General features: G+C 38.8%; 1 protein-coding gene across 1 annotated transcript in view; it reads left to right on the top strand.

Moving 5' to 3' along the window:
* The first annotated feature begins 733 nt into the window (after positions 1 to 733).
* The window catches only part of aff1 (AF4/FMR2 family, member 1), a 24777-nt gene continuing 10734 nt past the window's right edge, over positions 734 to 14776 (top strand). The window contains 5 exon segments of the mRNA XM_075455206.1: positions 734 to 921; positions 924 to 940; positions 7062 to 7179; positions 9029 to 9811; positions 11389 to 11430. Of these exon segments, the coding sequence (XP_075311321.1) occupies positions 883 to 921; positions 924 to 940; positions 7062 to 7179; positions 9029 to 9811; positions 11389 to 11430 (999 nt within the window). The 5' untranslated portion in view covers positions 734 to 882.

Raw genomic sequence — 14776 nt, 5'->3', positions numbered from 1 at the left:
TCATTTTGAGAACTAGGAATAGTGGGGTTTAACATTCTGGAGTGAGTTTGAGCTGACAAAAAGTAGAGTTAATCAGCAGTCAGTTTTGACAGATATGGAGTTATGAGACTGAGCTCAAGAGTCTTAATTCTCTTTCCAATATGGACGCAACTGGAAACCCACTACAATAAGAATAGCTTCACAAATTTTGAGGTTGGCATTAAAACATGTGCCAGGTCCACCTTTAAATATTCAAATTCATCTTACATGCCATGTTTCCTCTTGTTCAATAAATAGACTGCGTCAAATATTTTCCTTCAGATGATCAGCGATAAAACGCGACATAAAGTTAGATCATTCTGTCAAAAAACGATATAAAACAAATGCATGCAAACTATTTGAAAGTATTTCTATTGGTGATATATATATTCCTCTGGTCTCTAAAAAACAGTCCCATTCAAGAGAATTTGCCATAACTTTAACCATAACATCATGTAGTAAAACACATAAACACAGCTGGCTGTACCATGTCTGTCGCGCAGGGGTAATACTCCAAAGTTTAAACAAATGGTATAAAGAAGAGAAAATACCACATATTCTAGCTCCTAACGGACTAACTCGGTATAATACGTTTGCGTTTACAATCAAAACAGTAGCACAACCACTTTACGAAACTTTTTCGACAAATTAGACTGTATAAAACTGAGCTTGGTCCCCGGATGGCTGAGAAGGGTAGAACAATCCAGTAGGCAGACAGACTGGACTGAACCCAAACACGCTCAGTTAGCAGACAACTATCAAACAACGGCGGCCTGACAGTCGTTTAAAAGAACCAAACCAACTTCACCGGTAAACAATGTGACCAAATCAGAAGACCACCTCGGTGAGGACTGTAAAAAACGTATGACAACCAACTTTGGTTGTTGCGAGAGACGCACCACAGCATGGCATCTCAGCCGAGGTAGGCAGACCCATTTACGGTTAGCTGCTAGCAGCTAGCTCCACAGCCCGACCGCTGGACTAAGTTCATGTTAGTTTGTTGGATAAGTTCAGCCAGTTCAGCGGCAATGTGCTCTGGATACGACTCGAAGCAAAGTTGTAACTTGAAACAATGATATTTGAAGTTTATGTGGTTAATGTCAAACAAACTAAAAGCTGTGCGAGCTTTCAGGTCGGTGGGCAGTTCGAGGAAGAGGTGGAATCAGCTGGAAATGTCAGGCTGGTGTGATTTTTTTTTTTTTTTTTTTTTTTTTTTTTTTTTTTTTTTTTTTTTTTTTTTTTTTCCAGCTGGTCAACAAAGCAGAGGTGTTTATGCAAGCTATTTAAATGAAAAGTGGTGTTTATGTGATCAGTTTTTGAACCTAATTTTCGCCTGCCGACCCACTAAATACTCAGCCTCATTCGTCGTGTTTGGCAAACTCGGATTAGTTGGATAACAGCGGCACTTTGAACCGTGGAGCGTCTGTATCACTCTCATACGACAGATTTTTTTCTTTTTTATATCCCCCCCACAAAAACACAATGTGGGGACTGTGAACAAGTGAACTATTTTGTGACACCACCATATAATTTGTGCGGTTAGGACAGTGACATTTCCCTGTTGCTAATATGTTGACTTTCTTGGAAACTGCAAAGTTAAAGGGCAGCTAAATATTTAAAGGAAGATCAATGATTGTGAGGTGGGTTTTAAAGTAAATTGCAGATGCTTTCTTTTACATTCTTTTTGTTGTCACCCTCCATTGGCAGAGCATGGTGATGCAGAGTGAAACAATTTTTCTAAAATCCTCTCAAAAAAACTGTTTTCTAAACTGTATCCACTCTCTCAGAACAACCTAAACTTTTCAGTCATAGCATTGAGGGTAATGCCCTAAAAGATATCTTTTGATCCCCCCACCTCTAGTTTTGAGATAAACACTGGACCTCTTTGTGCTCACTGACCTGCTAAAATACTTCAACAATAAGACAGCCGTACTGTGAGCCATTCTTGATCATTTCATCATTTTCCAGTGATGCAGTGTAGACCCGTCATGACAGCGATCACACCGTCGAACACTGTTAAGAAGCAGGATCTGTCATCACGCTGTAAAAAGTTCAGAACCGCCCAACTGTCGTGTCAAGATAATGACATTTTGGTTTACTGGATAGAAAATGCACACAAATGCAAAACTGTGCACAGTATTTTTATACCTTTAGTCCATCTTTTCAATGCAAACAATAACACACTTTTAGGTGCTGTTACGCGTACAAAACTACAACATTTTTATTATAATATTGATAATGGCCTCATGCATTGCAGTTATAGAGCTTTAAAGGTACCAGAAAGCTGCATATGGTCATACTAGACATCCAGTCTGTCACATTCTCTCTATGAGCCTCAATCTATGTTCACACACGAGGTGTTTTATTTTGCAAATGCAGCGGCTCATGCTTCATTACTCTAATAATCATGGTCAGGTTTGTTTTTCTTCTTTTCTTTTTTTTTCAAAAGAAAGCTACAGTCTGACATCATTACTACCTCTTTTCTATGACACACAGTGCACTTTTAAACATCCAATCTTTTATTTTGCACTTCAGTCAGATTATCTTTCATTACTCTAGTGAATATGTGGAGGTTTTTGTCTTCACAAAGGTTGAACAAACATGCAAATTGGGGCTGATTGTTGTTCCTGTTTTTCCTTTGCAAGAAGATGTATCCAAGATGGTATCCCCTCTCTGTAATGAGCAGTGTGTGTTAAAACATCGTGTTTTATTTTACACATATGTCACGTCATATTTCATAACTTGAGAAATTATGGGGAAGTTTAATCTTTCTTCAGGGGGAAACAGTTTATGGCAGGTTAGATTTCTCAGTCTGACTAAATCAGTGTTCCCTGTCTTTATTGTCTAGATTATATCTTATCAGCAGATGTTTTATTTTGTATATATAAATATCAGGCTGAATAACTGCAATAAATATGATGGAGCTGTGATGATTTGCACGAATGTGTTTGGAAAAGAAAAAAACAGTGTGTCACAGTGTGTAAGATTGACACTTTTGTTTGGATTAAGGTGATCATTTACATGGCAGTATCTTAATCAGACTAAGGTCTTCATTGCTTTGCATGCAAACATAGCCAAACTGTTGGCTTTTGGCCTGTTAATGCTGTTTTTGGCAGCATTAGAAAAAGAAAAAAGATGCTTCTGTTTTACAGTTTCCTACATTCACGGTTCTAAAACCTCCTAAATGTGCAGCCCATTGGTGTTTGGATTTGATCAAGATTGACTTAAGAAAGTCACTGACGAATACGATTCCTGTCGTTGTATGCTAGTCAGGCAGGATTGCAAAGTGTCGTTTGCATCACTTGCAATTAAAAGAATAAAAAAACACAAAGACGACACCACGACAGTGATGAGTGGAGTCAGAGCTACCATGGAGCTACAACAGGGAGAGCAACAGACTTAACAGACAGGCTGAAATAAAGCGTTTCTTGCACTTTTGGGGGGAGGTTTCTAACAGGCGAAGCAAGAAAATGCCTACTGCTGGAGAGCCATGTCACACTTATAGTAACGTCTACAATACCCCTATTATTTCCACAGCAACTAATGTAGATGGGATGTTGATGTCTGGACACAAATCTGATCTGATTACATGCCAACACCAGTGGGGACAGTTGGGTTGCATTATAACACTGTGTGTTGGTATGAATGTGTAGCTTTATATGTTTTTTATAGGTAAAGTAGGTGTTTTCTGGCCACTGTAGGGCTCATATTTTTTTTTCTTCTTTTTTTGTACATTTATTGAGTCATACTCAATTAAATGAATTAGAAATATTATGTTTCTGTTGACGTCCCTCATTTTAATCACTCTCCGCATAATTTGAAGTCTTTATTAAAGGTGGGGTGGGGGTTCTTTTTCTGGAGCCTTTTTTTACATATTGCTTGAAATACTCTTCACACCCCCATTGCAACCAATTAATTAAAAGTTTTGACACAAAAATGAAAAGTTTTAGTGGCCTCTAGAACGTACAATCTAGGAAAAACACTATCCAATCATACTGAACGGACCGTTAACGATGATTGGATACTGATGCGTCTATCAAACTGCAATCTGCTCCTCCTTCCCCCTGTGCTCGTACCCTTCTTCGTGAACGAATTACGCGTGCCCAGAAGCTTGGCAGGAAGCTAAACTAGAGCCAGCTTGGCTAGCACCTAGCATTATTAAACGTATAGTTAGCATATACTAAATACGGCAACGATCGATGTTGCTGTCAGAACAGCGCTCGTGGACCTTCGTGCTCGTGAACAAGCATTGCGCGTTCATGTACTCTAGAGGCGTGGCTTCGGGGGGGAAAGTCTGAAGAAAAGGGTTGGGACTTTTGACCTGTGTATTTTCAAAATGCAGCTTCGCTGGACTCAAAATCCAGGATCTCCTACCCTACCTTTAAATGACACCTGCAAGAAACTTAAACTTGTCTCTGCCAACGAGGTTGTTTAACATCTTCTGGAATAGCCTCCTGAAATTTGAGGTTTAAAAATGTCTCAAATGTTTGCCAGGATGTATTTGGTTTCCTATCTGTCCTTTTAAGGGTGTGATTTGAGCCCTTTAGTTTTTGTGGCTGCTGTCTCATGTTGTTTGAAATTCCTCTGTGTTGACAGTTGTGTGTGGTGCATGTTCAGACATGTCTTTTTCATAGATGATATTGTGCCATGCCACATGTGTGCGCGTGTTTCTTTCTTTTTTTTAAAAATAATTTATGCCCGTTAAACATGCAGAAGGACTTTACCTTGTACAGTTGGTCTTTTTCAGTGTCACTACTTCTTCCTTGTGGGATCTGTTGGGATGTGCAAACTTTTTTTTTAAGTCGGTAGGATTCTGATATTTTGACATTTGCAGGTGACACGGTGGTATTAAAAACACCTTTTGAATAAATCAGTGACAACTTGATTGTAATATGACTTTGTTCACAAAGAGCTGAATGAAGAGAAGCATTTGTGCGTATTGTGGGGTCTTTCCTGACGTCACTCTTCTGCGGAATTTTGCCACGATTTGTCCAGCAGGAAGCTACACGCAATGCTGGTTATAAGTTTGAAAAAAAAGGATGCGGACTAAGTGGCTAAATTGGCAACAATGAGAAGCTGTGAGCAAGTTTAGTGCAGCAGGGCGATAAATCGATCCCAGAGATGGATCAAAATTAAATTCATGTTGATCTCTATGTCAAGCGTTACACATTTTTAGTCGATCCATAGATGGAGCGAACAGCCTGTCCCTCAGCTAAGCTGTCAAACAAATGAGACGACAGCCCATCACATCCAAATACACAGCCGTTTATTACAAAAAAACATTGCTTTAGCTACCAGCAGGGAATAGAGAATATAGCCCTCTTTTTAAAACGAATCAGTGCTGTTCATTGTTCTTTGCAAATGATTGAAAAAGGACTTTTGAGACTAATGCAATCAATTAAAAAAACAAAACAAAGATTAAAACATAATGTAAAAAGTAAGAATTAATAATATATTGTGAGACAAATTTGATATTGTAAAAATGCAGGATTTTTTTTTTGTAGAATTGCATCATGACAACGATTGGAATGAAATACAGTAGGTGGTTAAAAAATGTATTTTGAAAAAAACATGAAGGGGAATACTTTAATCGTTTCATTCACAGTCTTTCCAGTTTTTGGAAGCAAAATCACCAGAGTGGAAAATAAGATTTGATTGAATGAACAGCCTTTTGTTCCACTCCTTGTCAGAGCCATGTCTGATGTCGCCTCCACTCTGACTTATGGTCAGATTTGGTACAGATTGGTTGAGATTTTTACTGCCAAAGACAGCGGCCTGATAGTAGCACAAGTCCCGTTCGTGATGATTTTTGGTTTGTTGTGAGTGCCTCCGCTGTGCTCATTGGATGATTGCTTTGTCAGCTGAGGAAGCACTTCTTTTCTTTTCGTACTACTTCCAGATGAATCAGTACAGTTGGTGGAGTGAACGGACTCAAAAGTCTCCCGCAAGTCAAGGTTGACTTGATGCAGCTCTTTTTTTTATCTTTATTTTTTATTTTTAATAGCCTCCTCAATAATTGAACCCTTGATTGTGTTCTTATTCATGTTTTCTAAGTGTTTTGTGACATGGTTCTTTAATTCAACACTGCGGCAAAAGCTGTATTTAGAAAATGATCCTGGATCCGGATCAACATAGAAAGTTAATACCTTTAAATTGAGTCATTCTCCACGGCAAGTTCTCTCCACACCTTTTTTTTTTTTCATGTTTGTCTTGACGATTCTAATACACACCTGTTCTGTTGTGCATCCCTTGGTATTTATGATGTATCACCTATGAGTGGTCAGTGCCAGTTTGTGCTATCCTTGGAGTTTAGACAGCCTCTCTGTCACATTAATGAGTGAGTGCTCATCTGTTTGCTTAATCCCAAATCTTTGCTGCTCCACTAGTTGCCATGGAAGCATCCCGCTGGGGCTGTCAGTGTGGTCGATCAACATCCACACTGAAAAACAGAAGAAAACTGAAATCTGCAAATGTAGTGTTCATTTTTATATTTTGGAAGTATAAAGCGGGGCCTGAGCTGCCATTGTTCCTTTATGTTATTTATAATAGCAAGCTTGAGGTCTTTTAATCTCTGAAATCTCTCCGTATGTCATCTTTGGGGATTAGACGGAAGAGATGTGAATGTTGAAGTCAATCCTCGTAGCAGCTGTGAGTCTAATTACACTTGTCAGCAGATATGATATCATTAGACACTGCTGCTTTGCCCCTTGGGTAGATAAGCCTGTGACAAAACACAGTGAATTTACAGTTTAAATTTTCTAGTGTTTATAGCCACAGATGGTTTCATGGTAAGGATCGGTCTCATTCGTGGATAATGTTTTTTTTGTACATGTTTTTCAAATGTAAAACAAATACAAAATACAGCTTGTGTTGCTGTCTAGCCCGGTCACTGAAGAGTGGAATCCTGTCGCCATAGTTTCATAGTTAAGACAGCCATCTGTTTCTTTGGCATATTATTAGGTGTTGATTACACTGTAAATTGCATACTTGTAAAGCAGTGTTCGTTAACATTGCCTCTTTTGTCTATCTGCGCAATGTTCTAGTGTATATAATGAAGAAAGGAACCTGCTCCGCCTCCGAGCACGAGAACAGAGGAACCAAGAAACCAGCCACAAAGAACTTAACCCTGAAAATGTTCCACTTTTTGGGGAACCTTACAAGGTGAGAGCTGACATTGTGCAAGTGAAATGCTCTTAGATAGATAAGCTTAGACTCTTCAACTCTGGTCGATGTATATGTAAACAACGGTAAAGTACCACGCGGGGCTCTTTCTCCAGCCACTATGAAAGGCGAGGTCTTAGCTTTGCTCAAAATGATTGTAAAGGTTCATAATGGTGTCATATTTCAGGGAGCAGGGCTAAGCTGTCTATTACTAACACCCCGTCCACTTTCTTTTCATCTGAATGTAGTTAACATTAGAATTAGTTGAAATTGGTTGTCGAATTTGCTGTAATAATGATAGTTAAAAATAACAATGTGCCATCTGAATTTCTGTATTTCAAATGAACTAAATCAAATCAATTTATTTATAGCACATTTCATGTACAAAACAATTCAAAGTGCTTCACATAAAATAAAAGCATTGCAGCAGGGAGTGTAAGAAGCATTAAAAATACATAAAAGAATATAAAGAGTAACAAATAAAATAATTTAAATGAATTTAAAAACAAGCAACAGTCCAGATAAATTGAAAGATAGCGTGCAGATTTCATGCATAGACACATGAGAACAGAAATGTCTTTAACCTGGATTTAAAAATGTCTCCATTTGGTGAAAGTTTAATCTCCACTGGCAGTTTGTTCCACTTGTTTGCAGCATAACAGCTAAATGCTGCTTCTCCATGTTTAGTCTGGACTCTGGACTGGACCAGCTGACCTGAGTCCTTGGATCTAAGAGCTCTGCTGGGTTTATATTCTCTGAACATATCACAGATGTATTTTGGGCCTAAACCTTTCTGGGATTTGTAAACCATCGGCAGGCTTTTAAAATCTATTCTGTGACTGACTGGAAGCCAGTGTAAAGATTTTAAAACTGGTGTGATGTGTTCAGATCTCTTAGTCCGGGTTAAAACTCTAGCAGCAGCGTTCTGGATGAGCTGCAGATGTTTAATGCTCTTTTTGGGAAGTCCAGTTAAAAGAGCGTTACAGTAATCGAGTCTACTGGAGATGAATGCATGGATGAATTTCTCCTGGTCTTTTTGGGAGAGGAAACCTTTAATTCTGTTGATGTTTCTGAGATGGTAAAAAGCTGCCTTGGTGACAGCTTTGATGTGGCTGCTAATATAACATTTCTGGTTATAAATGTACTGCTAAGTTTTCTGTGAAGAACTTTGTTTTATACTGCCTCAATTTTTACTGAATGATCATTTATAGCAACTTTCAGGAAAAAAATGAAGTGAGAAAGCACTGATTACTGATAATTATTATTATATTCCTTTCACAAAAGATTCACACAGGTTGTATAGCATTACTGATTTCAGCCTTGGATAGTGTCTCCTTTCTTTCTTTGAGGCTGCTAATGGCCTTTATAACTTCTGAAACTAAAATAGCACAGCCTGCATGTAGCCTGAGAGGCAAAACCCAGGGCCGTAAGGTCAGTGAAACACTAGATGCTGCCTGAAGGCAGATGTGTGGCAGCATTTTGGAAATAGAAAGTTGACTGAAGGGAGCTTGACAAAAGCAAAGCAAATATTTGTGATACTGTGCCTGACCAAAAGAGAAAAAGCTCTTTCATTGCCAAGCCAAATTTGTACTGAAACCAGATTTGAATTGATATTGAATTAAATATTGAACTGAATTATGATCTTGTGAATTGGAATGAAATCAGTTCAGGACATGGGGAGCGAAACAAACCCTACACTTATGCAGTCTGTTTCACAGTGGAGGGGTCTATTTGTTGCACTATTGCTATCAGCGGTATATGATTGTTTGGAGATTAAGTTCAGTCCAATTATCTCTGCGAGAGATTCCTGAAATTCTATAAACTTAACAAGTATTCTTTCTTTTTGTAGACAAACAAAGGGGACGAGCTATCCGATCGAATCCAAAGGATGTTGGGCAGTTATGAGGAAGTGAATAATCCCTGTCACTTCTCCATCGAGGCCTTACCCATTCCTACTTGTGTATCCTTCTCGCAGTCAGATCAGGGTGAGCTAAATGCAGACAAATCAACCAAAACTCCATTCCACAGTCAGGCCCTTTACATGTCCTCTCAGCCCATGAGGACATCCAGTACTGCATCACCATCAAACCACCATGGACCTTCATCCACTTTCTCAAAGACTTTTTTGAACCACAGTCAGGGCATCCACTCGGCACATCAACAAAAGAGTGAAGTCTTCTCAGATCTCAGGGAGCATGTCAGTCTTCCCCAGTCTCCTGATGCAAAGCCGCTATCCCTCCCACATTCCAGTGACCATAATATGGACATGGATACTAGTGACTCCTTCGATAAGCATCAGCTTCAAGGGTCAACAGATTATCCCATGGGGTCTGTCAACACCATGGATGCTTCCACACTGGACATTAAGCAGTCACCTAAAGATCCATCTCTGCCTCAGGCCAAGACTAGCACACTACCCTCCCAGACATTTCCTTCACTGCTGTTGTCTAAGCAACCTGGGATAGTCATGACTCAGAAGCCAACGGCTTATGTGCGCCCCATGGATGGTCAGGACCAGGTGGTCAGCGAGTCACCTGAGCTAAAGCCATCATCTGAGCATTATGTACCACTACCAGAGTTGCCCAACAAATCTGAGCCGGGCAAAATGAAGATAATGCCTCAATATTTTGAGGTGAGTCAGTTATTCTTATAGACTGTGAAACTATTATTAATTTAAAATGCACTTGGGAATACACAAAAGGGAAGCACTGACCGTTTTGGGTAATACACATATTTTCTTTAGCAGAAAAACTAGAAGGGTGGGAGATGGTAAACTGGACACGGGTTAGATTACAGGATCTGATTGCATATTGTTTCTTTCTTTTAGTTTTGGTGAAGAATAAACACTTTGTGGTTTCACTATAACTTCTTAAATCTTACTTAAACACTATTTATTTGAAATGCATCATGTATACAGTTGCATATGATGATCTATTGACTTTGAACTTTTTTTAAAACGTACTTACTGGTAGCATAGTCTTTCACATCAGGAGTCACTTTGAAGTGTCTCAAAATGCTAAATAAACCTTTTTTGCATTTTGAATGTGTCCACTAACAGTTGGTCATAAATCGAGTCTCGACCACATATTCAGGCTGCATGATATTAGGAAGCTGTGATATATGACAGTAAAACTTATGATATATTCTCAAGGACTTCAATATATGGTGCTGCACCTGGTTAGTTGTAGAACATGCACACAACATACACCTGTTCTTGTCCTCTTTTAGGTCAAAATGTCTTTGCAATATTGATATTGCGCATGTTGATAGTGTGATAATGATACAATGAAACTCCATCATTTCTTTTTTTTTTTTTTTTTTTTTTTTTTTTCTTTATATGCACGTGCGACTTCCAGGCCTTTTAAAAGGGCACACATGCAAACGTGTTCTACCCCTGCAGCCATACCGTGCCTTTCTGAGTATTATTCTTATTCAGGTGCACAGAATGGTGAAAGTGTCGAGCGGTCTGCGGCCTGTTTCTGTGTCTGCCTGTGACCTCAGCTGCTTCAGATAAATTCACCCGTGGGCTCAGCTGAACAATAAATGAGCTTTGTCACCAACTTGCATAACTGGTCTGGCAGCCCATTCAGTCTGAACTTATCTCAAACGCTGTCCATTCAGAATAAAAAAACTGAAAGGCTGAAAACAAACACAAATGTAGCCTGTTCACTCTCAGTATTTATCTAATGTTGAGGCTGGCCTTTTGTTGCTCTCTGATTCTGCGTATTGTGCCACTCCTTTAGATTTCAAGACTTTAGTTAGTGGTGGTATAGTTTACAATGTATTAACATGATATACTTCCACACATAAGAAGTATGGTTTTCAAGTTAAATTACTGAGGTCTTCCTCCCCTCTCTTTGCTAAGCAAAGCTTCTGCAGTACTTGCAGACCTCTAAAAAGATCATAAAAGTGTCTCTTCATACATGGTAGTGCTCATTACTGCTCATTTCTGCTCTGTAAATATTGCATTGATGTGAATGCTTGACATGATAAGTGATGGCTTTCGTCTTAGATCTTTCCTTGGCCTTTAGTGAGGATAGATCTGGCTCCATTAACTTTTAGGGCTGCTAAACTTGAAGTGAGGCATCTGAGATTCATTGATCCCCAAAGTTTGTTTCAAAGTTATCTTCTTCTGTCTAATCTTCATTTTATATCTGAATACACGGTGCTTTTAAAAGGCTAATGTTGTTACTCTCCTCCTTTTTAAAGACGACAACAGAGGAAGCTCGGTGTGTGGAGGACATCTTGAGGGTAAGTCTGGCTGCCTATGTTCTTGGTTTTTTCACAGTTTAGATACAGATTTGAACTGTAAAACGGGGTAAACGTGACACCCAAATTTTTTTTATCACTGTCTTAACTGAACAACAAGAAGGAAATCAAAGTAGAAGGCTCTCAAAAAAGCATAGCTCTACACGTATAACTCTGAAAGAACAGCCGCTGAATATAAGAAGTCCGGCAGTTGAAGGAAGATGTGCCTATTGTGACTTAGAGGGGAAGTTCTTATTTCTTTTTTTTTTTTTGTAAACCTGGACCTTTTTAAACCTGGCCTTATTTTTAAGCCGTGCTGCAGCGGCGCACGTCGATGAAGTCATCCCAGTAGACGCGCGTGTAGAAAGCCTCCTATAAGCCCCCCGATAGCCCCGGATAACAACAACATGGCAGCTCTGAACTAACAGTGCAATAGTACGCGTTCATTCATTCATTCATTCATTCATTCGGATTTAAGTATTGGTGAAATAAAGACAGATAATGCCTTATTTAGAGGCTGTATTGTCTATGCCCTGTTCTCTCCCGTTATATGGATATACACGGATCTCGAATGATCTAAATATTGTCCGAAGGACGCCGACTTTCCCAAGCTGTTACCGGTGAGTAGATGAACGTATGCCAGAAATAAAAAAAAAAAAAAAAAAACTTCTCCTTTAACTTTTGCTGAGATGCTACAATGTGTACTCTGCTGAGCACAGATTGTTGCTGGTGTAACAAAGTCTGACTGTGCTCAAGTTGCATTTTCAGCCATTTCTTACAGAAGAGCAAACATACATGTTTGCAGTTGCTCAATGACCCCAAGAACTTGAGCAACTTCTCTCAGATTAGCTTTTCTCTTACTTTCTTTAAAAGTTTTCTACACTTCTCTTGAGCAGTGGTTTTCTGTGTATTTTCAGGAGCTCGCTCACTCCCACAACTTGACAGTTTGCAAAGCTGCCAATTAGTATTGAGGAAAGAATTGCAAAACTTATAAACATGAAGTAATGTGATCCTTCCTAATGAGGTTTTTCATTGTAAATTGCATTCTGAATCATTTAAAGTCTTTCTAACACTTGTATAGACTGCTAATTGTCCATATACTGCATGAAATTGCCGTGGAAGATGTTGCGGCTTTGGTGTAATCATTACATAGGTACATAATTTCCAAACGGTGTGGTTTTTATTTGACTCCTGCTGTAGTACTGTAGCACGTTGTGCCTCTTACTATACATGCTTGCAACAGATGTGTACTTTTTCTTGATCCTAAAGATGGAGAACAAAGAATCTAAGAGCTCTGCAGCTCATCTGAGGATGATCCATGAGGAACTGTACAGTTTACTGTAAACCTCATAGGAGAGACTGTTTTGTGTGTCTGAAACTAGCTTGACCCTTTGTATAGCATAATGCAACCGGGATTCCGCTGATTAGGGTGTTTGGGCTAAACTTTGCCGATTGGTGGCTCTTTTATTCTTATGAATTAAATTACTAGTAAGAGAAAGAACGGCTAGATAAAAAGCATAGAATGTTTACTAAAGTAATATATGCTATTTATGTGCTGTCCATTTACTTTTTGACTAAGACTTGACTAAGACTTTTCAAGACTGATAAGTTTGTTATTCTGATGGCATCAGTGCAGATTTAGTTTGTCCGTTTAGCAAACTAAAATGTTTTCTATTGCCTACGTTAGGCTTCTTTTAATGATGAACTATTAATCTTATGTGTAACATCTTTATGATGGAATTTTCTTTGACAGAGCATTTAGAACTGCCCATAAACTATAAACTAAGTTTCGTCCTAGTGCATAATATATGTTCTGTACACAGAGAGATTATATCAGTTTCCACTCATTTAAGTCTTTGTTTATTGAACCTAAATGATACTGAATTTACATAAAGTTACATGAGATTTCAAATGCTGTAGCTGTGGAGGTGGGGGGACCGTTGTCTGTCATTTGGAACGCCAGTGGTTCGGTCTCTGGCTTCCCAAAATCAACCAGTTATAGCAGTGTTTCCCATACATTGAGGAAACTATGGCGGCCCGCCATAGTTTCCTTTTGGCCGCCACAGTTTCCGAATCCCAATCGTTTGAAACACAGCGATTTCCTCGAAAACCAACCAATATGACTATACAACAGGTGAATTAGTAATTAAACATGTCCTAAAGTGTGCAATGTCAGAGTTTTGAAGTTTAGTGGCAAAAAAGGTTTATGTGTTATTAGTCGCTGTCGGGGCGATTGACACACGTTATAGATTAGTGGGTGCGCGTGCATAAAGATCAGCTGTAATCATCGTGATTTCGTTGACAAACATATTTTTTTGACCTATTTATATTCTGAGAAATAATGTGAAATTTGAGCAATGACGAGTACACTAGTATGTTGTCCGGTATGTTGCTTAAAAAAATAGTAAGCTCAATAGTTTCTGTTTAAAATAAGGTGTTTCATCCGTCCCGCATGTGTGGTTCAACCATCCCGACTAGGCGGAGCGGGGTGAAGTTGGTTTTATATTCGACATTCGCCTATTTTCCGGCTTTGTAATTGTAATAGCGTCACGAAAACCGCACCAATTAGCCTCAGGATGGTATTAATATTTACAGAAAACTAAGACTAACATACCACAGGCTTTATCAACTCACCAAAGAAAGCCTGAAAGATCAGAGTAACCGCGCCGAATATACTTCTAAGTGAACTACGGCAGCCGGAGCGCTTGGGGACCGTCGCAAAAGTGCAACGCCTTTTTTTGTTCTCACTGGATATTCAACCAATGAACACCAAACCACTTCGGATGGGTTTGTGAACTCACTATAAAGCTTTCACAGTCTTTTAGTTTCCAGAAAAATCATTTTAGGTAGAACATTTACTCAGTGTGCATAGTTAATTCCATTTTAGATTTTTATTTTGTAATAGCTCTCTTGTTTTTAAAGATATCAACACCAAACCACTTCTGATGTGTTCCTGAACTCATTGTGTACTGCCCACACCCTTTGTTATCAAGGAAAACCTTTTCAAGTTTCTCAAAAAGGCATAAGTCCTCACTGTATATGATCCATTCATATTTTTCATGAAGTTTAGTTTTAACCTGTAAATATTTTCTATTACAATTCATTGGGTTTTAATGACAAGATGAGGTTTCCTCATAAGCCCACAAGGGTTTCTGACATCTCCAGCACACATTCCTTTTTTTTAATTTGTTGTGTTTTATTGTGTATTTTTTTGTTATATTTGAATGAATGTGTGCAAATCAATCAAATAAAATAAAATCTGCAGTCGCACAAATTTACGCCGCGTGAATTTACCCCCCCCCCCCCCCATAGTTTCCAAAAATTCTGTGGGAAACACTGTATAGTGTCC

Source organism: Odontesthes bonariensis, chromosome 22 (assembly GCF_027942865.1).
Source record: "Odontesthes bonariensis isolate fOdoBon6 chromosome 22, fOdoBon6.hap1, whole genome shotgun sequence".
NCBI lineage: Eukaryota > Metazoa > Chordata > Actinopteri > Atheriniformes > Atherinopsidae > Odontesthes > Odontesthes bonariensis.
This window is presented reverse-complemented; position numbering and strand designations above follow the sequence as displayed.